Here is a 24,374-nt window from a genome sequence, read left to right as displayed (position 1 = left end):
TGGTCTAGGTGGAGGCTTCAGAGTCCTGTCTTTGAGCCTGTCTTCGCAGTACCTGTGGTGAGCGCTGGCTCATCTAATTTGTGATGCTGGTGCTGGTGGGCAGATTAGATATTCTCACAAGGGGAGTGAAGATTACAAATGACTGTTCCAGTGACCCCGTGGGGGACGGGGAAGCCAGGAGCGGTGTGTTCATTGGTGTTGTTGATGTATCTTTGGGCTGGGTTCTGTGCTGCCGTTCACTGGGGCCAGGGAGATGACTCACACACAGCCTTCCCCTCAAAATACTCACAGGAGTCGGGGTTCAGACAGATGAAAGGGCATGTAGAAGAGAGGGTAACCAACTCTGTCCAGGGAGTAGGGAAAGCTTTACAGAAGAGAGGGCATTTGAAGTAGGTTTTGAAGCACAAGTAGGAGTTTTCTAGGCAAAGAAGGTGGGGAACAAGGAGGTAGCAAGTGGGGAAGAGAAGATGATGAACCTATTATGTTGAGCTTGAGGGCCCTTCAGGAGAACTGTTCTAGAGGCAGGAGGATATACAGGAATGGAGTGTGGGAGAGGTGGGGACTGGGGATGATGACCCAGGAGCAGTGGTTTGGAGGGGCTAACTAAGCCTTGGGGGTAGTTGTACAGTGAGAACAGGTCTGAGTATGGATGTCTGATGGGGAAAGCAGGAGGAAGGTAGACCAACCTAGGACACTATGACAGAGTAGCCAGAGAGGTAGGAGGAAATCAGAAGAGTCAGGGAAGGAAGGATATCAAGGAGGGAGTAGTCAACAGGGCCAAATGCTGTTGACGGGTCAAGTGAGACCAGGCCTGCAAAGTGTCCACAGGATTTAGCAACAAGCAGGATGCTGATGACTTTGTCAAGAACAGTTTCAGCCAGAGATGTGGGCAGATGCCAGACTGCAGTGGATTAACAGGGGAGGTGACATTTGAGCCAGGAAGTGAGTGGCAGGTGAGAAACTGGAGTGCCAGCTCATGGACCACTCATTGATGGTGACGAGAAGCTGGGGACAATGGCCAGAGGAGGATGAAGGTTGAAGGAGGGCTCCCCTAGCATGGAGGAGGCCTAGGTCATTTATGGGCTCCCAGGAGAAGGGAATGCTAATGGAACGCTGGTGAGACAGGGGACAATGGATGGAGCCCCCTGGGAAGGTAGGAGGAGGGTGCAGGAGCAGGCTGAGTGGCTGCCCTTTGTGGGGAAAAGGGGCTGGCAAGAGAGGCTGGTATGCTACAGAAACATTGGAAGTTGGAGGGGCAGGGCAAGAAGTCATAACTTCTGGTTTCTCTGTGAAGGAGGCTGTTGCCGAGAAGTGGGGGGAGGTGAGCTGGAGGGGAGAGGTGAAGGAAGGGAACCAAGCAGGGCTGCTGAGAAGCTCTGGGGACCCAGTGGACACGGAGCCCCTGAATCAGTTGTGGTGCCAGTTGGCACAGCTGTGGATTTCTTTAGCAGCCTGGGGGTGGGCGTGGAGAAGGCGGCTTGTCACAAGGCTCCAGGTCTGGGGACTAGCTGAGCGGGTGTGGTGGAGGGCTGGGTGAGGGGACTCAAGAGCTGGCAGGCATGGCACTGACACATTCTCTGTGGTCCCAACTGAGGCAGGGCCTGAAGCAAAGCCAGGCGGGATCACAGATGCTGCACAAAGGGAGGAGGCCTGGGGGGCTGAAGGCTGGCGTGTGAGGGGGCAGGAGGTTGGAGGTTGGGAGGGGAGGGGAGATGACAAAAATAAACCGGATAGTTACTGCCTTCTGAGCTCTCCACGTGCCCAGCACAGTGCTGAGTGCTTCACAGCCTCATGGCAGGGAGGCCTTGCATCAGCCCTCGGGGTGGTGGGAGAGCTGTGGTTATAGTTCCGCAGAGGAGAAAGCGGGGTCCCAGAGGTGAAGGGACTGGCCCAGGCTCGCACCTTGGCCCTGGTCAGTGGCCAAGCCCCAGCTAGAAACCAGGATTGCCTGACCCCCAGCTTGTCCTGGGGTACAGGTCTAATGATGGATGGAGAAGTTCAGGGATGTGGAGTGGGCCCTGGCATGGGGTAGCTGAAGTGAAGGGAATGGCACTGAAGTGGATGGGACTGGAAGCTGGACTGGTCCCTCTGAGCAGCGGGTCTGCCCAGCATGGCCCTCCTCATGGCTTGTCAGGAATAGCTTTCTCTCAGACACATACTTGGGACTGGGCAGAAGGGGCAGAAGGAGTACCGCTCTCTTGATTGTTGTCATTAGTTGCCATCGAGTTGATTCCGACTTGTGGCAGCCCTGTGTGCGAAGTAGAACTGCTCCGGAAGCAGACTGCTAGGCCTGTCCTCTGAGCACCTTTGGGTGGGTTCAAACCACCACTTTCAGCAAGTAGTTGAGTGCTTAACTGTTTGCACCACCCAGGGACTCTTGGAACCCTTCAAATGCGCAGTGCCTGTTCACAGTGCTCACTTGGCGTTCAGAAATAGGAGAGGCCCTGGGGGCGGGGGAAGAGTACCCTCTAGTCTGGGACAGCATGGGCTAAGCTCTGTCCCCAGGTGCTGTTCCAATCCCACCTGCCCAGTAGCGTTCATGTGCACTCATGCCTCCCCTCCCTTAGTGCATGGGGGAGGGCCTGGGATGAGCTCATGTCTGTGCAGGAGGGGCAGGCTTTGGAGATACAGAGCTCCCAGCCCCTCCTCCAGTGTTGGAGGCACTTCCAAGGCCTAGACCAGACACATAAATAAGGGCGGACAAGAGCCTGATGAGGCCAGTCCCAGGCAGCCGCTGCCTCTGGAAGCACCTGCTGCTCTCCTGGCCCCAGGAGCAGCTGGGAGGAGGGTCTGCTGGATGCAGGCCCTTGGGTCTCAGGACAGTGGCATTCTGACCTGTGCCTCCAGGCCACAGTCCAGTGCTGCTTAGGGAGCAGAATCCGGGCCTAGAACCTAGCACCTGGCTTGGCACGAACCATGGTGCAGAAGCAGGCTTGGGGGTGGTCCCTGCTACCCACCTGGGCTGTCCTGCCAGCCCTAGGAGTCAGCCCTACAAGGGGGAAAGAGTGTGAGCTTCAGACTTTGGCTGTCTGAGTTGTGTGGTCTTGGATAAGTCACTTCCCCTCTCTGGCATGATAAACAGAGATGATGGAGCCTACTTCCCAGTGAAAGCACTAAAGGTGATAATGTATGGAAAGGACTAGGCACAGAATCTCACCCAGAGCTCATTGATGTGAGCGGCCACTCTCCTGTACTCTCGCCTGGGTCTGGTTGAGGCAAGAGGAAGTAAAGATGGTTATGAAGCTTGGGCGAGTCCTGAGCCTGTTTCCTCCTCTATAAAATGATGGCAGCGGGGGCAGGGGACTGAATGTGCTGCTTTCTCAGCCTCACCTGCAGTCAGTTCCAGACCCCCAGGCTAAGAGCAGGCAGGGCTACCCTCTCTGCGCCACTCTGGCAGGGCAGTGCTGACCTTTGCTGAGCCCCTGCCATCACCTCCGTGTTCCAGGTGAGGAGCCGGAAGAGGAACCGAAGGTGAAAACCCAGTGGCCAAGGTCTGCAGATGAGCCTGGGCTATACATGGCGCAGACAGGTAACTCGGGCCACCTCCCTTCCTCTGCGGTGGGGGCCCGACTGTGTGGCGTCTGGTGGCATGTGTGCTTGGCGTGTGCCCGTCTGTCTGTGTCCTGGAGCTCAGTCACGTCTCTTTGCCACATGAGGCCTGTGGGCAGGGCTGGGTTGCCTTCTGAGGAGCCTGTCACTTGGGGTCAGGGTAGGAGGGTCCCTCAAATGCTGCTCCCCTCCCCCGCCATGAGGCTGAGTGCCTGGGAGGTGCCTCCTGCCGCCGACGCTGTCCCTCTCTCGTAGGTGACCCGGCGGCTGAGGAGTGGTCCCCATGGAGCGTGTGTTCCCTGACATGTGGGCAGGGTGTGCAGGTGCGGACCCGCTCCTGTGTGTCCTCCCCCTATGGGACCCTGTGCAGCGGGCCCCTGCGGGAGACCCGGCCCTGCAACAATTCAGCTACCTGCCCAGGTATGCCCGTCCCCCTCCCCACCCGCTCAGCCTGCAGGGCTAGGTCCTGCCTGGGACTCAGGCAGGCTAATCTGCCAGAGATGGTTGGCTGCCTCCTTTTATTCATCAGTCTTGACTGACGCCCATGCCATGCCTGGCCCCGAGCTAGGCATGGGATGCAGATGCATCAGACCAGGGTCCACTCTAGTTGGCTCGGTTCTGGACACACCGCTCCCCTGATGCCGGAGTCCTGGGACTCAGAGCTCATCTTACCCTTGCTGCCCTCCATGTTCCCAGTGCTGTGGTCACAGCAGCACCTCCTGCACTGACCAGCCTCCTTGTGTTGGCTTGTTCTCCTCCTTTCCTCGCTTCCCCTTCTTGGCTATTAACATTCAGCCTGTCCTTCAAAACTTAAGACAAGTGCCTTATTTTTTTTTAAATGAAGCCATCCTTGACCATCCCCTGCCTCCTCTAGGCTCCCCCCACCCTGCTCCCCTGGGAGCCTCCTCTAGACCCTTAAGCCTTCCTCAATTTAACATGTAGTTGCTGAGCCTGTGCCATGTGCCTTCTGGGGACAGGTGGTTCACTGTAAGGGACAGGGCAGCTTCAGCCGGTCTGCCCCTGCTGCCTGAGGGGTGGTGGCCAGACCACAGGGCTGCTGGCTGTGGTTTATTTAGAGCAGGGCCTACCTGGGGAGGGGTCGGTTTAGAGTAGGGCTTACCTGGGGAGCGGTTGTGGTGCTTGGGGGTGTGGCAGGCACTTTCAAAGGGCTGGGGCAGGATGTAGGGGGCAGGGGCAAAACTGTGTGCCCAGGTGAGAGCTCTCTGTGTTGGTGTCCATGTAGAAGCTTGTGTCTATTCGTGTGTCCATGCACTTGTGGTGGGGAGGGGCACTTCTCCTGCCTCAGGCCTGCCATGCTGGATTCAGGTTGTGGGGCTGGATGGTGGAATGGGGACTGGATGGATCTTGGGGCCTTTCCTGTGCGCTCAGGAGAGGGGGACCCCTGGCTCCCCTCCCAAGCTGTACCAGTTTCTCTGTTGGCGTGTCCGTGGGGGCTGTCCCTTGTGAGTTGAGACTAGAAACCTGTGCCTTCCCTGCCCCCCTACAAAGGGTGGAGTCCTGGGGCCATGAGAAATCGCCCTGGCAACAGAACTCAGGGCAGAGCCAATGAGGAGCAGTCGCAGAGCTGCTAAGCTCCTGATTGGTGGGGTGGATGGGCAGGCTCTGGCAGTGGGCAGGGCCGAGGTGCAGCCCAGCCACTGGCCACGTGCTTCCTTGCAGTGCACGGCGTGTGGGAGGAGTGGGGGTCCTGGAGCCTGTGCTCCCGCAGCTGCGGGCGGGGGTCCCGGAGCCGGATGCGGACCTGCGTGCCCCCCCAGCACGGCGGCAAGGCCTGCGAGGGTCCCGAGCTGCAGACTAAGCTCTGCAGTATGGCTGCCTGCCCGGGTCAGTAGCGCCCGTGGGCTTCCAGGCGAGCGCTGCCCAGCCGGGTGGGGGGTCGGGCAACCCAGGGGAGGCAGTCAGGTCCAATGCCCCTGGGGATCCCTGGAGCTTTCACCAAGCATGGGGAGACTGGAGAAGTATACCCGCCAGAGTGGGAGGTGACCCCTGGCCCAGACTTGGGGGTGGTGCATTGTGACCCTATCCAGCACCCCATCTTCTAAGCCCTAGGCTACCCTTGCTGGTCATAGCACTTTGGTGCTGATGGCCAGCTGGGCTGTGAGGGATCCTAAAGCTGGGCTTAAGTATGGGCAGAGATCAGAGGGTGCCCCTGCAGCCCATTTCACTAGTCAGGAGATAAAATTGCGTGGCTCAGTGATGAGTGGAGAGGTGTCCCCTCTTCCTGGAGCTGGTGACAGGCAGGCAGGATGAGGCCCAGGCACCACCTGCTCAGTTCAGCCTCCCTTCATCCACCCCCCTTCATGGGGTTGGCCTGACTCAAGCCTTAATGCCCAGCAGACTGATGTCCCCCTGCAGTGTTCCACCTCCCAGTCCTTACACCCCTGCTCAACGGCCACCCCTGCTTTTGTCTCCCCATACAGTGGAAGGCCAGTGGCTAGAATGGGGTCCCTGGGGCCCGTGCTCCACATCCTGTGCCAATGGGACCCAGCAGCGCAGCCGGAAGTGCAGTGTGGCAGGCCCAGCCTGGGCCACGTGTACGGGTGCCCTCACAGACACCCGCGAGTGCAGCAACCTTGAGTGCCCGGGTGAGTGCTCAGCACAGGGGTAGTAGGTGGCAGCCCTAACCCCGGGGGCACCTGAGGCCGCTCACACCCCCCTCCTCCCACAGCTGCTGATGGCAAGTGGGGGCCGTGGAATGCCTGGAGCCTATGCTCCAAGACATGTGACACAGGCTGGCAGCGCCGCTTCCGCATGTGTCAAGCCACAGGTACACAGGGCTACCCTTGTGAGGGCACTGGCGAGGAGGTGAAGCCCTGCAGTGAGAAGAGGTGTCCAGGTACTGCTCAGCAAGACCCTGGGGGTGGGGGAAAGCATGTGGGCCCCGCTGAGCCCAACCCTCTGCCCCCACAGCCTTCCATGAGATGTGCCGGGATGAGTACGTGATGCTGATGACGTGGAAGAAGGCAGCTGCTGGCGAGATCATTTACAACAAATGTCCCCCCAATGCCTCAGGTGAGGGCTGGGCAGCTCTCCCCTCTGGGCCCCCAGCCTCTGCGGGCCTCCAACCTGAGTATGGAGGGAGGTAGGTGAGAGCTCGGTCCCACACCCAGCCCTCTGTTCTCTCCCCCTGCAGGGTCTGCCAGCCGCCGCTGTCTCCTCAGTGCCCAGGGCGTGGCATACTGGGGGCTGCCCAGCTTTGCCCGCTGCATTTCGCACGAGTACCGCTACCTGTACTTGTCAGTGAGTGTGTCCTGCTGGGCGGGGCTACACAGGGTCTCTCCTGGACTATGCGAGGGGTGGAGGGAACTTGAGTCTCTCTCATGCCCACATGCCTTGGCATACACAGTGCGCACTTTGGTCTGGCTATGCCTCTCCTTGTCTGGCAAACTCCTACTCATACCTTGAGGCTCAAACCTCAGGTGCCTTTCCTTATCCCTGGTGCCCACCTCCATGCTGCTACAGGCCCCCAAACTTCTCAGTCCTTAGGTGTTATGAGTGCTCATCTAGGTGCTTGAGTCGTCACTATACTGTGAGCTGTTCGAAGGGAGGGACAAAGTTGAATTTATTTGTGTCCCCAGTGTCCAACCCAGGGCTGGGGCAGGAGTGATGTCAGCGAATGTGACCTGTACAAAATGTACCCATTTGTCTGACTATAATTGAGTATTTGCATTTGGAGCATGTGTTCGTAAGTGATTGTGTGTGAATGTGTGTGTGTGTGTTTGTGTGCATGAACCCTCTGGGATGGGGAGGTACCCAGTTCCCATACAGTGCTTGGCATCTTTGATGTATACATCTAAGCATCTTTTTTCTCTTGGTGTTTCTATTTCAGTCTTTTTTAAAGTAGCTTCTGGGATTCTCTCTCTATATGGGTCTCTTTCTTGGACTCAGTCTCCCTGTGAGCGCCTTTGAGCGTCCCTCTGTGCCCCTTTCCCTATTTCCTTTCACCTAAATGCAGGCAGTGGGTGGGAATGGACTCCACAGTACTGGGTTTTTTTAGATGCAGGCAGTGGGTGGGATGGAGTCGGGTGGGCCAGGGTCTGTTCCAGCTCCTGACACTCCTGGTGACTGCACCTCCCCCTGTTGCTGCAGCTACGGGAGCACCTGGCCAAGGGGCAGCGCATGCTGGCAGGTGAGGGGATGTCGCAAGTGGTGCGCAGCCTGCAGGAGCTGCTGGCCCGGCGCACCTACTACAGCGGGGACCTGCTCTTCTCTGTGGACATTTTGAGGAACGTCACCGACACCTTCAAGAGGGCCACTTACGTACCCTCGGCTGATGATGTACAGGTACCACCCCGCCCCGCTGGGAGGAAGGAAGCCTGAGCAGGGAGAAGGCCCAGCCCGCCCCGCTGGGAGGAAGGGGGCCTGAGCAGAGAGAAGGCCCAGCCTGAGGGGGATGTAAAGGCCCATGGCAGAGTCTTCTGGGAGTGGCCCGTGTGACAGTCATGGGGAAGGCCCCGCCCCCCAGGTCCAGGGCCCCCTTACACTCACTGCTCTTTCCCAGCGCTTCTTCCAGGTGGTAAGCTTCATGGTGGACGCGGAGAACAAGGACAAGTGGGATGATGCCCAGCAGGTGAGGGGCTGGGCTTCCAGGCCTCTCCCCCTGTGACCCACCCCCACCTCGGACCTTTACACACTCTCTGTCCCCAGGTGTCCCCTGGCTCTGTGCACCTGCTCCGTGTGGTGGAAGACTTCATTCACCTGGTGGGCGATGCCCTCAAGGCCTTCCAGAGCTCTCTGATTGTCACAGACAACCTGGGTACAAAGGGGTAGGGTGGGCTATGCGGGTTGCACAAGGTGGGAGCCCAGGCTGTCGGGAGGGAGAGATGGTTTGAGGTGTTTTCCCATTTTCCTCTCTCTTTCTCTGGGCCCTGTGGCTCCACCTTTAACCTCTGTTTGTATCTTTCTGTGTTTCTTCCTCTCCTCCATCTCTGTGCTGTGTCTTTGTGTATGCCTCCCATCCCTCACCTTCTGTCTGTACCTGCCTCTCTGTTTACATCAACCTTCCCTGGTGTCTGTCCCCACACCTGTCTCTTTCCCTGTGTCTGGCTCCTTGTCTCTGTCCTTCCCTGCCACCGCTGCCTACCCTCCCTGCCGCTGTAGTGATCAGCATTCAGCGAGAGCCCATCTCGGCTGTGTCCAGTGACATCACATTCCCCATGCGGGGCCGCCGGGGCATGAAGGACTGGGTGCGGCACTCAGAGGACCGCCTCTTCCTGCCCAAGGAGGTGCTCAGCCTCTCCTCCCCCGGGAAGCTGGCTGCCCCTGGGGCCACTGGCAGCCCCAGCCAGGGGAGGGGCCCCGGCACCATGCCCACGGGTCCAGGCTACTCCCACCAGCGCCTCCTCCCAGCAGACCCTGATGAGTCCTCCTACTTTGTGATCGGTGCTGTGCTCTACCGCACCCTCGGCCTCATCCTGCCACCCCCCAGGTGAGTCACGGGGAATGGGTGGTGGGGGTGCAGTAGGTCCAGCGAGGCCCAGGTGAGAGCAAGGAGGAAGGAGCCTGTGCTGGCCACAGAGAGATGTGTCTGCAGTCTCCTATACCCTCAGGGACCCCTCGCCTGGCTCTGGACAAAGGTGCTTCTTCAAGACATCCATGTAGCTCCCGGGCCTTTGGTGGGATCTGGGGGAGGGGTGGGCTGAGCTCTGGACCTCACCTGAAGTCCTGGGTTCCACTGAGCTCTGGGTCTTCCGTGGGCCTTGGCCATGCCCCCCATCCAGAGCGTCTTCAGGGTTCCTGACTGGGACTGGGACCCTGCTGGCAGGAGCTGACCTCAGTACCTGCCCCCAGGCCCCCGCTGGCCGTCACGTCTCGGGTGATGACAGTGACCGTGCGGCCCCCCACGCAGCCCCCAGCTGAGCCCCTCATCACAGTGGAGCTCTCCTACATCATCAACGTGAGTGAGGCCCAGGTTGGGACCCCGGGCACACCCCAGCACCAGCATTCAAAGGCCTGTCTGATGGGGAGGTGGTTTTCCACCAGTGGCAAGCTGAACTTCTAACCTGTCTGGGCCTGCCTTGCACGATGGGTGGGGGTCAGAAGTGGGGAGCCCCTACCCCACACTCATCTTCTCCCCAGGGCACCACGGATCCCCATTGTGCCAGCTGGGACTACTCCAGAGTGTGAGTTGGGCGGGGGCTCTGGGTAGGAAGGGTGAGGCCCTAGAACCCCTCCAGCCAGAAAGGGGCCTCCTGCCGGGCAGGCCAGAGGGTTCCTTGGTGTCATCTTTGGCATAAGGGGCCGAGGGCACATCCTGGGACTCCCACCTGCCTAGTTCTTGGATGTGGCCTTGTTCTGGGTTTCATCTGCCCCTGGGCAGTGGTCACTGCTGGGGGTAGGGCCACAGAGCTGGCCTGGGGGCTCACTCTACCTGTCCCTCCACCCAAGAGATGCCAGCTCGGGGGACTGGGACACAGAGAACTGCCAGACCCTGGAGACCCAGGCAGCCCACACCCGCTGCCAGTGCCAGCACCTGTCCACCTTTGCTGTGCTGGCCCAGCCACCCAAAGACCTGGTGAGTGGAAGGGGATACCTGGGGTGGGGCAGGGGAGGAGGCCCCCGCTGCCAGCCACCATCTGTGAGCGTCTTGGCAGGCATTTGTGTGTTCCTGAATGTGCATCTGTGCAGGTGCACTTGTATGATTTCACAGGGAATTCTGTGTACCTGTGACGGTGCCCACAGATGATGCTATGTGCCTGGAAGTGTGTGGACAGTGGGTGAGCTTGTGCAAGTGTACACATATTGCAAATGTGCAAATCTGACTGTGTATGGAAGAGTGTGGTGGCTGCATGTAAATGCGTCCACATGTAGGACTGGGTCTGCTCTGTGTCCATGTGAACACAATGGTGAGTGCCCTTCTGCGTGGGGGCATGAGGAAGGTGTAGTTGCCAGTCTCCACTAGACAGGGTGTGGGGAGAGTGGCAGGCACCCCTTCCCAGCAATCCATCTGAATGTCTGCCCACCTTCCCCAGACACTGGAGCTGGCGGGCTCCCCCTCGGTGCCCCTCGTGATTGGCTGTGCCGTGTCCTGCATGGCACTCCTCACCCTGCTCGCCATCTATGCTGCCTTCTGGAGGTAGGCCTGGTGCTGGGTGGGTGGGCAGGAGGAGGGCAGCCACACCAGGTTGCCTGGGCAGCCAGCTCCCTGTCTGTGCCCACTGTACCCTCCAGGTTCATAAAATCTGAACGCTCTATCATCTTGCTGAACTTTTGCCTGTCCATCCTGGCATCCAACATCCTGATCCTCGTGGGCCAGTCCCGGGTGCTGAGCAAGGCAGGTGCAGGTTCCCAGGGGTGCCAGAGGGTGCGAATGGAGAGTGTTGGTAGGTCACAGTGCATGTGTTTGTTGTAGGTACTTAGTGATGGATGTTTGTGTACACCCGAGCCGTGTCTCGGGGCAAGGGGGTGTGTGTGAAGTGTGTGAGCATACGTGAGGGTGTTGGAGAGGGTGTGTGTGTACTCGAGGGATGACTGTTTGTGTACATCTGTGAACGCGGACGTGTGCCGAGCGCCTGTGTGCGTGTCTGTTGGGTGGATGGTATTTGCAGAGCCTGGGCCTCCTTGTGTCTGAGACACGTGGGAACCTGCACGAGGCCTCCTTTGCCACCTGCATGTGGATGGCCTGTGTTGGCTGTTCCCTCTGCCCCCTTGGCCTTCTCTGCACAGTGCCAGCACCGTGAGTGCCAGGCGTGGGGCCCGCCTGGCCGTGACGTGGAAGCACTCCTGTCTGTCCCCCTCCCTGCAAGCCCCGTCTGCGCGTAGGCAGCCTGCCTGCCCGCCTCCCCGGATGCCGAGTGCTGTGTGCGTGTCACCAGGCCTGTGTCGTGCTGTGTGTGGGTGCAGGAAGGCGGGGCCACCTGGCAGGGCTCTTTGGGGGGCAGGGCTTGGGTGGGCGGCCATGACAGCGCCCAGCAGCGGGTGTGGGAAGGCTGGCGCCTCCTGCCCTGGCGGCTGCTCAGGACCACACCCTCTCTTCCCTTCTCCCTGCAGGGTGTGTGCACCATGACGGCTGCCTTCCTGCACTTCTTCTTCCTCTCCTCCTTTTGCTGGGTGCTCACCGAGGCTTGGCAGTCCTACCTGGCTGTCATTGGCCGAATGCGTACCCGTCTCGTTCGCAAGCGCTTTCTCTGCCTGGGCTGGGGTGAGCAGGGCTAGTGCTGGGCCCTGCCACTGGGCGTGGGGGATGCTGGGCTGGGACCTGGGGGGATGAGAGGACCATCTCGCTCTGGTTCCCCCCGCTTCCCCAGGTCTGCCTGCCCTGGTGGTGGCCGTGTCTGTTGGCTTTACCCGCACCAAAGGATATGGTACATCCAGCTAGTACGTGGGCCATGGGCCTCCCGTGGTAGGCGATGGGGGTCAGCGGGACCCGCTCAGGGAATTGGGCCTTCTCAAGCTGAAATCCTGGCCCCTGCCTGCTGGGAGACTTTGGGCAAAACCCTCCCAACTCTGAGCCTCAGTTTCCCTGACTGTAAAAGGATGCAATAGGATTGGATCATCTCTAAGAACAACCTAGCTCAGGGAACAGCCTTGTTTTGTCCCCATGGTGGCCCCAGGGGCTAGGTCTGATATTCTTGGCCTTTGTTGGAGGGGAAACTGAGGCTCAGCAAGGACCAGTGGCTCACTCTAACCCTGTCTGGGGCTTGGTCCCCATCAGAAATGGATCGTTGCAGCCTGGGGGGACTGAGGGATGTGCAGCTGGGGTGGTATTTAAGGATGAGGAGGGAGCCTGCTGAGTGTCTGACACCCCTTCCCCTCCCTCCACCCCAGCTGCTGGCTCTCCCTGGAGGGTGGCCTGCTCTACGCCTTTGTTGGCCCTGCAGCTGTCATTGTCCTGGTATGTGTCCCTGTCAGTGTCCTGGGAGGGTGTGGCCCCGGGGGTCAGCCTGTCTCTCCCTCCACCTCCTCCTTGACACCCCAGATCCCACCTGGGGGTCCCCTTGTCAGGAGGGCATCTGGTGATCCTGTCTTCCCCCACCCACCCCCCACGGGACACCAGGTGAACATGCTCATCGGAATCATCGTCTTCAACAAGCTCATGGCTCGGGATGGCATCTCAGACAAGTCCAAGAAGCAGAGGGCCGGGTAAGGAGGGTGCTGCAACTTGGCCTTGGGGGCAACGGTGCAGGGAGGGAGGGCTGTGGGTTCTCTCAGAGACTCAGGGCTTGAGGAGGCCGATGGACTGGGGCTCCCCGACCTTGGTGCCCCAAGGGCGCAGGCCAGGTGGGCACCTGGAACGCTCAGCTGCAGCCCCTCACCCACCCTAACTCGGCTCTCTCTCTCTCATCTGCCCTCCCCCTCCCCCCCGACTCGGGTGCATTCTGCCCCTGTACCCTCCCGGCTTCCCATGTGTTTCCCCTTCTCCCGTGTCTGTGCCACACCCCCGAGGTCGGAGCGGTGCCCCTGGGCCAGCCTGCTCCTCCCCTGCTCAGCGTGTGGAGCGGTCCCCAGCCCCCTGCTCAGCTCAGCCTCGGCCAGGAATGCCATGTTAGTTGTGCCCCCTGGGGGGCGGTGGGGGTGGGGGTGGGCAAAGGAATGGGGGGCAGTGCCCGCGGTGGGGGGAGGTGGGATATCAGCCCAGTGCCAAGAAAACTTGGCCCCACCTCGCCAACTGCCACACACTCTCAAGGGCTTGGCATCTGGTGGCCAGGGGCAACGGGGAGTGAATGTCTGTCTCCTGGGACGTGGGGTTCCTGTGCCCACCCCTACCCCCGCCTCCACCCCTGGCTTATGCTCTATCCAGGCACAGCCTCAGCTCTTCCTCCTCACACCCTCATCCCACAGAGGCTCATAGAATCTTAGGCCCTTGAATTGTTGAGCCATAGAACTTTAGAATTAGAATGATAGAATCTTAGAATAAGACAATCAGAAGCGAAGAACGTTAAAAAGAGTGAATCATCGAGTCTTATCATCTGTCACAGAATCTGAGACTTAGCGTTTCAGAGCCATTGAATCTCACTATTAATCGGAGACAGCCAGGGAGGTACAGAATGATTTCACTGCGACCCCCTGGCAGCCTAGAATCTTAACGTCTCAGCCCTACAAGAGGAGAACGGATCCACAAGGGCCTGAGGCTCAGCCTCCCACCCAGAGTCAGAAATCTGACTGAGCCACCCTGGCCTGGGGGGTCTGCTTACTCTCACACACCTCCAGGGTCAGGGAGCTCACTGCCTCTGGAGGCGGCTGGCACCATGGAGGGGAAGCTCTGCATGGTAGAATGCTCCCTCTTACTTGGACTGGCACTTGCCTCTATGACCCAGTCTGTCTGAATTTGCAGTTAAGGGCTTGGGCTTTGGAGTCAGCCAGGCTCAGTTTGTGTCCCAGCTCTGCTGTCTGCCCAGCTGGGCAAACTCCAGTTTCCTCATCTGTGAATTGGGATAATAATCCCCATGGCTTTCTCTTTGAGTTGTTTTGATCACGATGTGAAATAATATATGTAAAGTGTGCAGTGTAGGGCCGGGCCAAGAATTGGTGGTTAATCAATGGTAGCTCTTATTACTGTCATTAGCCTTCTGGTGGTCTTGGCTCTGCCTCCAGGGTCTGCAGAGACCACTATGTCACCCCCTGCCAGGCTGAACAGCTCGTCCTAGGGCAAGTCTTGGCCCCCTGCCTGGCTCCCTGCCTTGACCTCCCCTGGCCACCTCTGCAGAACAGGGCCACCTTCTGCTCTGTCTGGACCTGCACCTGCCTGACTCGCCTGCTGTGCCCATTAGGGACCTGGGGGTGTTCATGAGGCAGAGTGGGCTGGGGATGGCACCTGGTCCAGTAGGGGAAGGCTGCCCCCACTGTGCTCTCGTGAGCTGTAGCAGGGGGAGGTGGAGGGGCTGGTGCCTCCATGCGAGGGCCCATTTGCCTTTTTTCCCTGTCCTCCCCTAGCAAGAGGCTGGATGTTTGGGTTTGGCCCTGACCTCTGTTTGCCTGCAGCCCCAGCTGTGTTCTCTCTGCCCAGGTCCTCTGAGCAGCCCGTTGGGGGGGGCCCTGGTACCTCTTCTCTGGGGAGCTGAGGGGGAAGAGCCTCTGCGTCTCTGGCCTGGCCCCGGCCCCACCTTCCGCCCAGAGATTTGTGCCCTGTTACGTCCTCTACGTGCTCTGCCTGTGTAACATTTCAGTCTGCGTGTCTCTGCCTGGCTCATGCCTTTTCACTCTGTCTGTCGTATCTCTCCGTCCCTCATCCTCTTCTCCTCTCCCAGCCTCTGAATCAGACCCTCTGGGGAGGCAGCCCAGACCTATGCATTTCTGAAAAGCTCCCCAGGTGATTCTGTGCAAATCGGGCCGAAACTCTTGGCACCCGCATCTGTCTGCCTCCTCTTCTCTCCTGCTGTCTCCTTCTACTTTCTCCACCTCTGTCCTTGATGCTGCCTTGGTCTCCCACTCAGTCTCACTGTGTCTGTGTGTCTGTCCCTCCCACCTCTTCTGGTCCTGGCTCTGGCCCATAGTTCTCCATTCCCTGTCTCTGTTCTGTTTCTCTGGTTCCTCAGCCCCTCTCTGCTGGGAGACATTCCTGAGGTCCTGGCCCCTGGGGCTCTGCCAGTCTTGGTCAATTTGAGGGTCCCAAACTGGGTGGAAGCCCAGGCCCAGCCCACCCTGTCCCTTGGAGTGTCACCCTGAGGGACCCTCTGCTGCTGTCCCCCCTCAGGGCCTCGCTGTGGAGCTCCTGCGTGGTGCTGCCCCTGCTGGCGCTCACCTGGATGTCCGCCGTCCTGGCCATGACAGACCGCCGCTCCGTCCTCTTCCAGGCCCTCTTCGCTGTCTTCAACTCAGCGCAGGGCTTCGTCATCACTGCTGTGCACTGCTTCCTGCGCAGAGAGGTGGGACTGGGCCTTGCTGCCCCTTGCCTGCCCCATCCCCTCATCATGCCAGTACACTCTGTGCAGACAGGGAGGATTGAGGCCCAGGGAGGAACCAGCAGGGTTACAGCAGGGATAGCATCTCGAGGCCCAGCTTCAGGCCCCCAGCCAGGCAGCCCTTGGTGCCGAAGCTATGAAAAGCCCAAGCCCCATGAACTGTACTCCAGCCTTGTCCTTGGCCTTCTGATCTCCTGGGATTCCTCCTCACCTCTGATCCAACCCCTTCCTTCCTGTCTGTGCTTCCTTTGCACACCCGCCTGGGTGCCTGGGGTGGGAGGCACGGTCAGTCGTGGCAGGGCCCCTGTGGTAGCCTCAGATCCAGCAGGCACCCTCTGCCCCCAGGTCCAGGATGTGGTCAAATGCCAGATGGGCGTGTGCCGGGCCGATGAGAGCGAGGACTCCCCTGACTCGTGTAAGAATGGGCAGCTGCAGATCTTGGTGAGTGAGGAGGCCCGGCAGGCACAGGTAGATTCTGGGTGCCCCTCCATTCCCCTGCCCCAGGCCACTCACCTCTCCATCCACAGCAGGGAGGAAACAGAGACCGGATTTGATTCAGGCTTAGCCACTGACAAGTGGGTGACATTGGCCAAGTCCTTCCCCCTCTCTGCCTCAGTTTCCCTATCTATCAGGCAGGGCTGGAGTAGATCCTGTCTGGGGCCCCATTGGGTTCTGCTGGGCAAATTCCTTGTGTAGCCCCTCTGGCAGGCCAACTGAGCAGAGGTGGGTAGGGAGGAGTAAGCACCCCTCCTACCCTGGTACATTGATCCTCCCTCTGCCCACCTGCTCTCTCCCTCTCTGCCTATAGTCAGACTTTGAAAAGGATGTGGATCTGGCTTGTCAGACAGGTGAGTCTACGGGGCAGAGTGAAGAACGGTCCTGGGAGTAGACAAGAAGGGGAGCCCCCACGTCCCATCCTGGGAGGCCTGTAGGGAGCCTGCCCGAAGTCCAGCCTTGAGTTAGACAGCTGTGAAACCCGTTGACTGTATGACTTTGAGCAAATAAGCTCTCTGAGCCTCCTTTAACACATCTGTAAAGGCGAGAATACCATTCTCCCAGAGTGGGTGGGAGGCTTAAATGAATTAGGGCTCATCAGGTATTTAGCACGGTGCTTGGCACAAAGGGCTGTTGCATTATCTTATTTCCATGATTCTCAGGGGATATCTTTGCAGTTCTGTCTCTTAGAGAGAAGCTGAAGTGGGGAGGGTAGTAAGGCCCTTTTGACACCCTTGGAGCTGTGGGGTCAGAGGTCAGGACTTGCACAGAGTACTGTGGGAGCTGGGCCTTGGCTCGGTTTCTTGTCATGTTCTTAACCCGTCTGGTGTGGGAGAGAGGACCAGCTACCCTGAGAGTGCCAGCACCCAACCATCTCCCCAGGACTCAGCTTCCTCCCCTGTCCAAGCTCGGGGGCCTGGAACCCACCTAGCCAGGCAAGGGCATCTGGGGTCTTCTCCTTTCCAGGACTCACCCCTCCCTTCTACTCCTGTCCTCAGTTCTGTTCAAGGAGGTGAACACTTGCAACCCGTCCACCATCACGGGCACACTGTCCCGCCTGTCCCTGGATGAAGACGAGGAGCCCAAGTCCTGCCTCATGGGCCCTGAGGGAGGCCTGAGCTTCTCACCACTCCCTGGGAACATCCTGGTGCCCATGGCAGCCTCACCAGGGCTGGGAGAACCGCCACCCCCGCAGGAGACCAACCCCGTGTACATGTGTGGGGAGGGCGGCCTGCGACAGCTGGACCTCACATGGCTGCGGCCGGCTGAGCCGGGCCCCGAGGGGGACTACATGGTGCTGCCCCGGCGGACTTTGAGCCTGCAGCCTGGCAGTGGGGGTGGAGCTGGGGAGGAGACCCCACGGGCCCGGCCTGAGGGCACCCCTCGGAGGGCTGCCAAGGCGCTGGCCCACACCGAAGGCTACACCAGCTTCCTGTCCGTGGACCACTCAGGCCTGGGCCTGGGCCCTTCCTATGGGTCTCTGCAGAACCCCTATGGGATGACCTTTCAACCACCACCGACACCCAGCGCCCGCCAAGTGCCCGAGCCTGGGGAGCGCAGCCGGACCATGCCCCGCACCGTGCCTGGTTCCACCATGAAGCTGGGCTCCCTGGAGGTGAGGGGCGGTAGGGCCATGGGTCGGGGCAGGAGGCCTACCCCTGTGTACCTGGGACTGTGTCTAAGTCACAGACTGCAGCTGGGAAGGGACAATGGGGAGCCTCCCCAGAGCAGCAATTTTGTCCAAAGTCACCAGGTGTGTGGACAGTGCACATTTCTCCCTCAGTGCTCATGGCTTGTTCTTGTTGTTAGTTGTCATCAGGTCAGTTCTAACTCATGGCGACCCCAAGTGTGCAGAGGAGAACTGCTCCATGGGGTTTTCAAGGCTCTGATGGTACACACAGTTGGTACTCAACTACTAACCTAAAGATTGGCAGTTGGAACTCACCCAGCAGCCCCATGGAAGAAATGCTCGGGGTCTTGTCTCCATAAAGATTACAGCCAAGAAAACCCTGTGGAGCAGTTCTACTCTGTAACACATGGGGTCACCGTAAGTCGGAATTGACTTGAGCGCAATGGGTTAGTTACTTTTTTCAGACCTTTCGAAAGCAGATTTCCAGGACTATCTTCTAAGGTGCCTTGGCAGCGCCAAGCCTAGCTCAGCTTCTCTGAATTCCTCAAGTGGGCTTGGAACTCACTCATGCTTTGGTGCCTATTTTGGGGTAACAGGTTAGAATGGGTCCTCCTTTAAAAAGACTGTGGCTCAGGCAAGGTATGTATTGTCAGGGAAGCCACACAATGGGGATTAAGAGCCTGAGTCCCCGTGTCACACAGATCTGAGTTCAAACCTGGGATCTGCTGGGCACCAGTGACATCTTTAGCATATTACTTAATCTCTCTGAGCCTCAGTTTCTTCATTTGTAAAGAGGATAACATAGTAGCCCCTTTGTAGAGGTTGATAAGTTGAGTGAGGTGAAGCATTTGGCTCTGTGTGGAGCAGGTAGGAAATGCTGGATAATTGGAAATTTCTGCTCTTGTCATCCCTGCAATCAGCCTGTGATACTGCCCATAACCTGTTGCTGTCGCATCGATACCAACTCGTAGTGACCCTATAGGACAGAGTAGAACTCCCCCATGGGGTTTTCAAGGCGCAGCTGGTGGATTTGAACTGCCGACCTTTTGGTTACCAGCCTGGCTCTTAACCACTGAGCCACCAGGGCTCCAGTACTGCCCATAGGCCAGTGGTAATAGACCATCTTTTCCTGAGAAACTGTACGGCTCTCTGTCCCCCTCTGTGTGTTCTCTGTGGACACTTCCCTTCCTTCTGGCCTCCTAAGGCCTGCTGCCGGCAGAGTGCTCAGCCCTGGGCTGACACTGGGGTCAAGCAAGCGATAGTGACCTGCTCTCAGCTGCCCTAGAGCTCTAATCAGAAGGACAAGGGGGATGTGGATAAGGAAGGGGGCTGGAGTCGTGGCTCAGACATGGCTGGCTGCTCAGGTTCATCCTCAGAAGCCTGCTCCCATCCTCTGCATAAAAAAAAAATATATAAGTTTGCAGATAGAGCGTTTGCGAGTTTAGTTTTTCCCTAAAGTGTATCTTGAACATTTGGTGCCTGCTCCTGCTGCAGATGGCAAAAACAGGAAGGCGTAACAAAGACTGAAAACTCGGAACCGGCACTGGGGAGGGGTGCGCTCAGCGTCGGCAGGTTTTGTTCTGTGGCCACCTGCCTGCAGTGGGGCCGTGAGGAGGGGCCTGTGTTAGCTCCTCGGTGGGAGGTAGCAGTATGTGGCAGCGTTCTGAGGGTCCCAGACAGCGTCCAGAATTCTGTTGTGTGCATTGGCGATGGGGTGGAGGCGAAGGAGCAGGTTTGGGGCTGGGAAATTATAGGTTTATTTAGTTGGGCACAAGCTGTGTCTTCAGTGCCTGTGGGGCATTGGAGGGCAGAAGGTGTCCTGGTACTTCTGGAAGTGGGGAGGATGCACATGCAAGCAGTGAGGGGCAGAGCGCAAGGGCCTGGTGTCAGAGAAGCCAGGTGGGCCACGGAGAAAGCACGGGCAAGGAGGTGGGAGAAAAGCCCAGTGTGTGGTGTCTTGGATGCCAGTGATGGTGAGCATGTTCACTGGGGCCCGGGATTGGGGAGGTCCAGACTGTGGTCCTACTTTTCCCACTGAGGGATTTGGGGCAAGCCCCTTCCCCTCCCTGGGCCTCAGTTTCCTGATCTGTAGCATGGGAAAGTGAGCCTTGGCCTCATGAGTCAGTGCCAACATTCTAGAACTCTAAGGCCTCTTTCTTGAGCAGCATGGACACTGTGTAGGTTGTTGGGGCCATGAAGATGGTTTTAGATGAGTAAGGGCCAGGGGAGGCATTAGGGAGTGGGAGGCCAGGGAGGCAGGGCCTGGTTTGGTAAGAAAAGGGACAAGGTGGAATCAAAGGAAGGTTTCGGAAAACCCAGGTCCCTGTGTTTGCAGAAGTGGAAGGTTCCACGGAGAGGGGAGCCTGTAGCTGGCAGAGAGAATGGGAGGATGGGGAGGACAGAGATAGAATCCAGTTCACAGAGGAACGAGCTTCTGCTCCAGATCCCAAGTGGGAATCCATGTCCCTGCCACAGTGGTAGTCTGCACAGTGACATTTGGCCTGTGTGTGCGTACAGCCATGTCTCTCTGTGTGTCTGTCTATGTGGTGCTCTCTGTATCTGCCTGCAGCGTCTGGCATGTGTGCATTGCAATGGCAGGAGAGGATGTGGGCCTGGGGTCTGAGCTGAGCCCAGGGGTAGGGCCAGTGCCTCAGCACCTCACCTCCCTGTGCCCACAATGACAAGGGTTCTGCCTTATAGACTGTCAGCTCTGGGTCTGGGCTGGGGGGAAAGGAGCAGTGGGCAAACCCTGGGATGCCAGGCTTCCTGGCTTTACAGCCCCTTCATGGGGTGAAAAGCTCTCTCCTCCTTCCCTGCCTCCTTGTTGCTCCTTCCCAGCGAAAGAAGTTACGGTACTCAGACCTGGACTTCGAGGTAAGCACCGATGGTGTGTGTTCAGAAGGGGCATCTGTCTGTGGTGTCTGTTCCTGGAGGGTTGGACTGCCACTCCCAAAAAGGGCCCAAGCCCCATTGCAGAGCCTGACCCCAAGATCCCAAGCCTGTATTTTCTGTGGGATCTTCCCAACATTCTGTCCCTGCCCCAGCCCATGGCTCTGGGGTGGAAGGAGAGCCACGTGTTGTCCCAGAGGGGTCAGCAGCAGGCAGGCCAGCAGCGGAGAGCCCAGGATGCTTTGTCCTTTGTCCTGGGTGGGGGTCACAGTGTTGGGGGGTAGGGCAGGCACCTCCTCTGACACCTTGTGGTTCCTAGAAGGTGATGCACACCCGGAAACGGCACTCGGAACTCTACCACGAGCTCAACCAGAAGTTCCACACGTTCGATCGCTACCGTAGCCAGTCTACAGCCAAGGTGAGGGCTCCTCCCTGGGGCTGCCCCTGCCATGAAGCTCAGGGCTTGATCTGGTACACAAGGCCTGGGCTCAGCCACTGGCCCCTTAGGTTGGGCTCTGACAGGTGGCCCCTGTCGTAGAGGGGGAAGCGGTGGACTGTGTCCTTGGATGAGGTGGCTGAGCAGAGTGTGTTCAGTGTAAGTCCCTGGGCTGAGGGGTGAGGTGGGCTCCCAGGGTCTCATTCCCTCCTGGCTCTCCTCCCTGGCCTAGCCAACCTCATCCTGTTTCCGCCAGGGCTTCCCCCACAGCATGAGCTCAGTTCTTGGGCTTCAAGGGGTAGGAAAGGCCACAGACAGTGGGCATTAATGGGGCTCCACCAGGATCTTGGGGGAGGGCAGGCAGATGGGAGCCGTGGTCCCAGGGCACAGTTGGGCACAGGGTCAGGAGCTCCAACTCTGCAGCCTGGTGGATCTGGATTCAAACCCTTCCTTGGCGTCTGCTTGCTCTGTTGTTGTTAGTTGCCATCAGTTGATTCCAACTCCTGGTGACCTCGTGTGTGAAGAGTAGAACTGCTCTATAGAATTTTTAAGGCTGTGACCTTTTGGAGGCAGATTGCCAGGCCTGTCTTTTGAGGCACCTCTGGGTGGGTTTGAACCATCAACCTTTTGACCAGTAGTTGAGTGCTTAACCGTTTGTACTATGCAGGGACTTTGTAACTTTAGGCATCCCTGGCCCTCTTTGGGCCTCCTCAGCTTGTTCTCTGTGCAGTGGGTAAGAGGGTGTTGGCCCATCTCCATGGGCCCTTCCCACCCACCAGCAGGAGAAGCCCAGCCCAGGGGAGCGTCCTGGACTGTCCCAACAGCGGCGACATCAGAGCTGGAGCACCTTCAAATCTATGACACTAGGCTCGCTGCCCTCCAAGCCCCGAGAGCGGCTGGCCCTACACCGGGCAGCAGCCTGGGAGCCCACGGAGCCACCAGAGGGCGACTTCCAGACAGAGGTGTGAGTGCCACGCCGGACTGCCCACTGCGTATAAATATATATATCTCTCTATTTTCACACTCCACTTTGGAACAACCCAGGAGCCAGCGCCCCCTCCCCTCTCCCGACGGCTGGGCAGGGAGGCAGAGTGGACTCAGCTGGGCTGGGGGTGCGACATATGGCATAGCCTGGGGGCCAGGGTCCCACCCTGTTTCTTGGATGTCCCTCAGCCACTAGAGTCCCATCTTCGCCCCAGCCTGTTTGTCCCTTCCCGGGCTGGGGAGGGGGGAGGGGACCTTTGTTGGGAATAAACTTCACTCTGTGGATTTTGCTGCTGCGCTATTTGCTTCCCCCAGGTGAAGGCCATCCCTGGGACCCCTGCCTTGCCCTCCATCTCCCTGGCTCACCTCACTTGATCTCATCAGATTGTGTGATGGGGTGAGCCCTGACTGGGAGGGGGAGGCCTGGGCTGACCCCACCTTTGCTTGACTCCTTGGGTGTCCGTAGGCAAGTCCCTTCCCCTGTCTGGGTCTTGGTCTGGGGTGAGCAGATTGGGAAGGTGGGATAGGGCCCCTTGCACCTGGCCTTCCCTAGTGGCTGTGATGATCATGGTGGCTGTTCACTGGGGTCCAGGAGCCTGACTGCCTGGTCTGGAACCAAGGCAGAGTTTACTGGACTGGCACCAAATAAGCTTTCTACATTTTAGCTGTTATTACTTGGCGCCTGGCCTCTTGTGCTAGGAGCTTCACACACATGGCCCCTACTCCTCCCAACAACCTGGCTGGAAGGTTTTAGGTCGTCCAGTCTGTGGATGGGAAAGTGAGGCCAGAGAGGGGAAGTGCCTTGCCCAAGGCCACAGTCAGAGGGAGAGCTGGGATATGAAGCCCAGGCTTGTTGGATGCTGGGGCCCACCCTCTTTCCTCTTTCTCACCCTCTTCCTGTTAGGACAGGAAGTTGAAGCTCAGCTTCCTGGAACTTTGCCTTCACGGCTGCTGGGCCAGGGCTCAGGGCCTGCGTGGCAGGGTGGGCATGGGGTAGACCAGCTCCAGTTGGGGAGCCTGGCTGGCTTGATGCCAGAAGGCAGAGATGGGAGACTCACTGCTGGTTGTATTTTTTATACCCCTGAGTAAATGGACCGTTGCTTAGTTCTTGGGCCCCTAGGAAGAGGGGCCATAGGATCAGCATGCTGAAACATACTGCATTGTGCACTGTGGCTCTTCTGTGGTCAGGCAGCAGCTAAGCAGGGGCATAGTTGGCAGGGGCCACAGATGCAGCTGCCGGCCTGACCACTTGGCAGGATGGGCATCCCTGGGCCCTCCCCAGGGACTCTGGGCCACAGACCCAGGCCCTTGGAGAGCTGACAGTCGGGGTTGGGGGGTTGAGGGGTGGCGGACATGTCGGGGGGTGGGGGAAGGTGCCAGTGGATCTTGAGGGGCCAGAAGAGTGATAAGGGATACAGCTCCTGAGGACCCAGGCTTCCTCTCAGTCTCACCTGAATTCTGCTGGCTATGGGAGCTGACAGAGCTCTCTCAGCACTGTGGTCTTGGCCCCAGGGTTTCCCAGGCCCTCAGCTCTTTGGGTTCTCCTTCCTCTTCCCTCTCCTGGGGCAGCCACAGCACCTATTGTACAAAGTGCTCACTCAGGCACCACCTCCTTTGATTCTTAAAGGTAGGTATTGTGACTCTGACATTCTATAGATGAGGAAATTGAGGTACAGAGAGGGAACGTGATTTTTCCTAACTCCCACAGCTTGTAAGTGACTGCATTGAACTTGTGGTCAGGAGTAGCAGAATCCCGATGGCGGCCAATTTAGGCAAAGAGGACTTCGGTCATTCAGGAGTATAAGCTGCAGCCAGCTGTGGTGGGCCGGCTGAGATGCAGGGTCAGAGTGCTGCCAGGTGTTGCGTTCCCTCCCAGCGGCTCTCCATGTGTCAGCTTCATTCTTTTAGGCAGGCACCCTCATCTGGGGGGCCACTACCAGGTTTCCTGCTCCCGGCTCTCATCACTCAACTCTGACCTCAGAGAGCAAGAAACTCTCTTGAATTCCAATTAGAAAACCCCCAAGGAAGGGCTGTGATTAGCCCGGGGTGGGGTAGGGAACTGTGATTGGCAACCCCCTTGGGAACGAGGCAGGTCTCCCAAAGAAGGGGGCTAGTCCTGGAAGGGGATAATGGGCTCATATTGACAAAGCTCCCAGTCTTTCACCTTGTACTAGCAGACCCCACCCCACATCCCCAACCAGGCCTTCCCTTGTGTTGCTTCCTGCCCTCATTCAAACCCTCGTGTCCTCCAGTCTCCTTCCTCCCCAGCCCTGGGCTCCACTCACCACCAGCTCTCAGAGCTCTCGGGGGCTGAGCTGCGATGTCTGCCCCCTCCCCCCACCCCGCCCCACTACAGTTTCTTGCTTTGCATCTGGTTTTGAGGAAGAGATTTTGTGTTCACCTTGCTGATTCTGCTCAAACAGCAACCACAGCTGCCAGCAGAGGTTCCGTAGGGCTTTGACCACTTCCATGGTCAGGGACAGAGCTTTCCTGGGGTGGGGGGACTGCTCCTCCCTGCCCCTCAGTCCCC

At 58.6% G+C, this 24,374-nt stretch overlaps 1 protein-coding gene across 1 annotated transcript in view; it reads left to right on the top strand.

Annotated features, from left to right (window-relative positions):
- The window catches only part of ADGRB2 (adhesion G protein-coupled receptor B2), a 31,482-nt gene extending 9,101 nt beyond the window's left edge, over positions 1 to 22,381 (top strand). Inside the window, exons 2-28 of the mRNA XM_064281629.1 lie at positions 3,446 to 3,529; positions 3,805 to 3,969; positions 5,230 to 5,394; positions 5,991 to 6,155; positions 6,239 to 6,406; positions 6,481 to 6,582; positions 6,704 to 6,810; positions 7,660 to 7,854; positions 8,072 to 8,140; positions 8,218 to 8,326; positions 8,671 to 8,998; positions 9,361 to 9,466; positions 9,649 to 9,692; positions 9,958 to 10,084; positions 10,542 to 10,645; positions 10,741 to 10,843; positions 11,560 to 11,710; positions 11,817 to 11,886; positions 12,337 to 12,403; positions 12,566 to 12,651; positions 15,203 to 15,374; positions 15,756 to 15,851; positions 16,219 to 16,258; positions 16,904 to 17,520; positions 20,374 to 20,409; positions 20,747 to 20,842; positions 21,640 to 22,381. Coding sequence (XP_064137699.1) covers positions 3,446 to 3,529; positions 3,805 to 3,969; positions 5,230 to 5,394; positions 5,991 to 6,155; positions 6,239 to 6,406; positions 6,481 to 6,582; positions 6,704 to 6,810; positions 7,660 to 7,854; positions 8,072 to 8,140; positions 8,218 to 8,326; positions 8,671 to 8,998; positions 9,361 to 9,466; positions 9,649 to 9,692; positions 9,958 to 10,084; positions 10,542 to 10,645; positions 10,741 to 10,843; positions 11,560 to 11,710; positions 11,817 to 11,886; positions 12,337 to 12,403; positions 12,566 to 12,651; positions 15,203 to 15,374; positions 15,756 to 15,851; positions 16,219 to 16,258; positions 16,904 to 17,520; positions 20,374 to 20,409; positions 20,747 to 20,842; positions 21,640 to 21,828 — 3,761 coding nt within the window. The 3' untranslated portion in view covers positions 21,829 to 22,381. The remainder of the gene's footprint in view (positions 1 to 3,445; positions 3,530 to 3,804; positions 3,970 to 5,229; positions 5,395 to 5,990; positions 6,156 to 6,238; positions 6,407 to 6,480; positions 6,583 to 6,703; positions 6,811 to 7,659; positions 7,855 to 8,071; positions 8,141 to 8,217; positions 8,327 to 8,670; positions 8,999 to 9,360; positions 9,467 to 9,648; positions 9,693 to 9,957; positions 10,085 to 10,541; positions 10,646 to 10,740; positions 10,844 to 11,559; positions 11,711 to 11,816; positions 11,887 to 12,336; positions 12,404 to 12,565; positions 12,652 to 15,202; positions 15,375 to 15,755; positions 15,852 to 16,218; positions 16,259 to 16,903; positions 17,521 to 20,373; positions 20,410 to 20,746; positions 20,843 to 21,639) is intronic.
- The last annotated feature ends 1,993 nt before the right edge of the window (positions 22,382 to 24,374 follow it).

This window comes from Loxodonta africana, chromosome 3 (assembly GCF_030014295.1).
Source record: "Loxodonta africana isolate mLoxAfr1 chromosome 3, mLoxAfr1.hap2, whole genome shotgun sequence".
Classification (NCBI taxonomy): Eukaryota; Metazoa; Chordata; class Mammalia; order Proboscidea; family Elephantidae; genus Loxodonta; species Loxodonta africana.
This window is presented reverse-complemented; position numbering and strand designations above follow the sequence as displayed.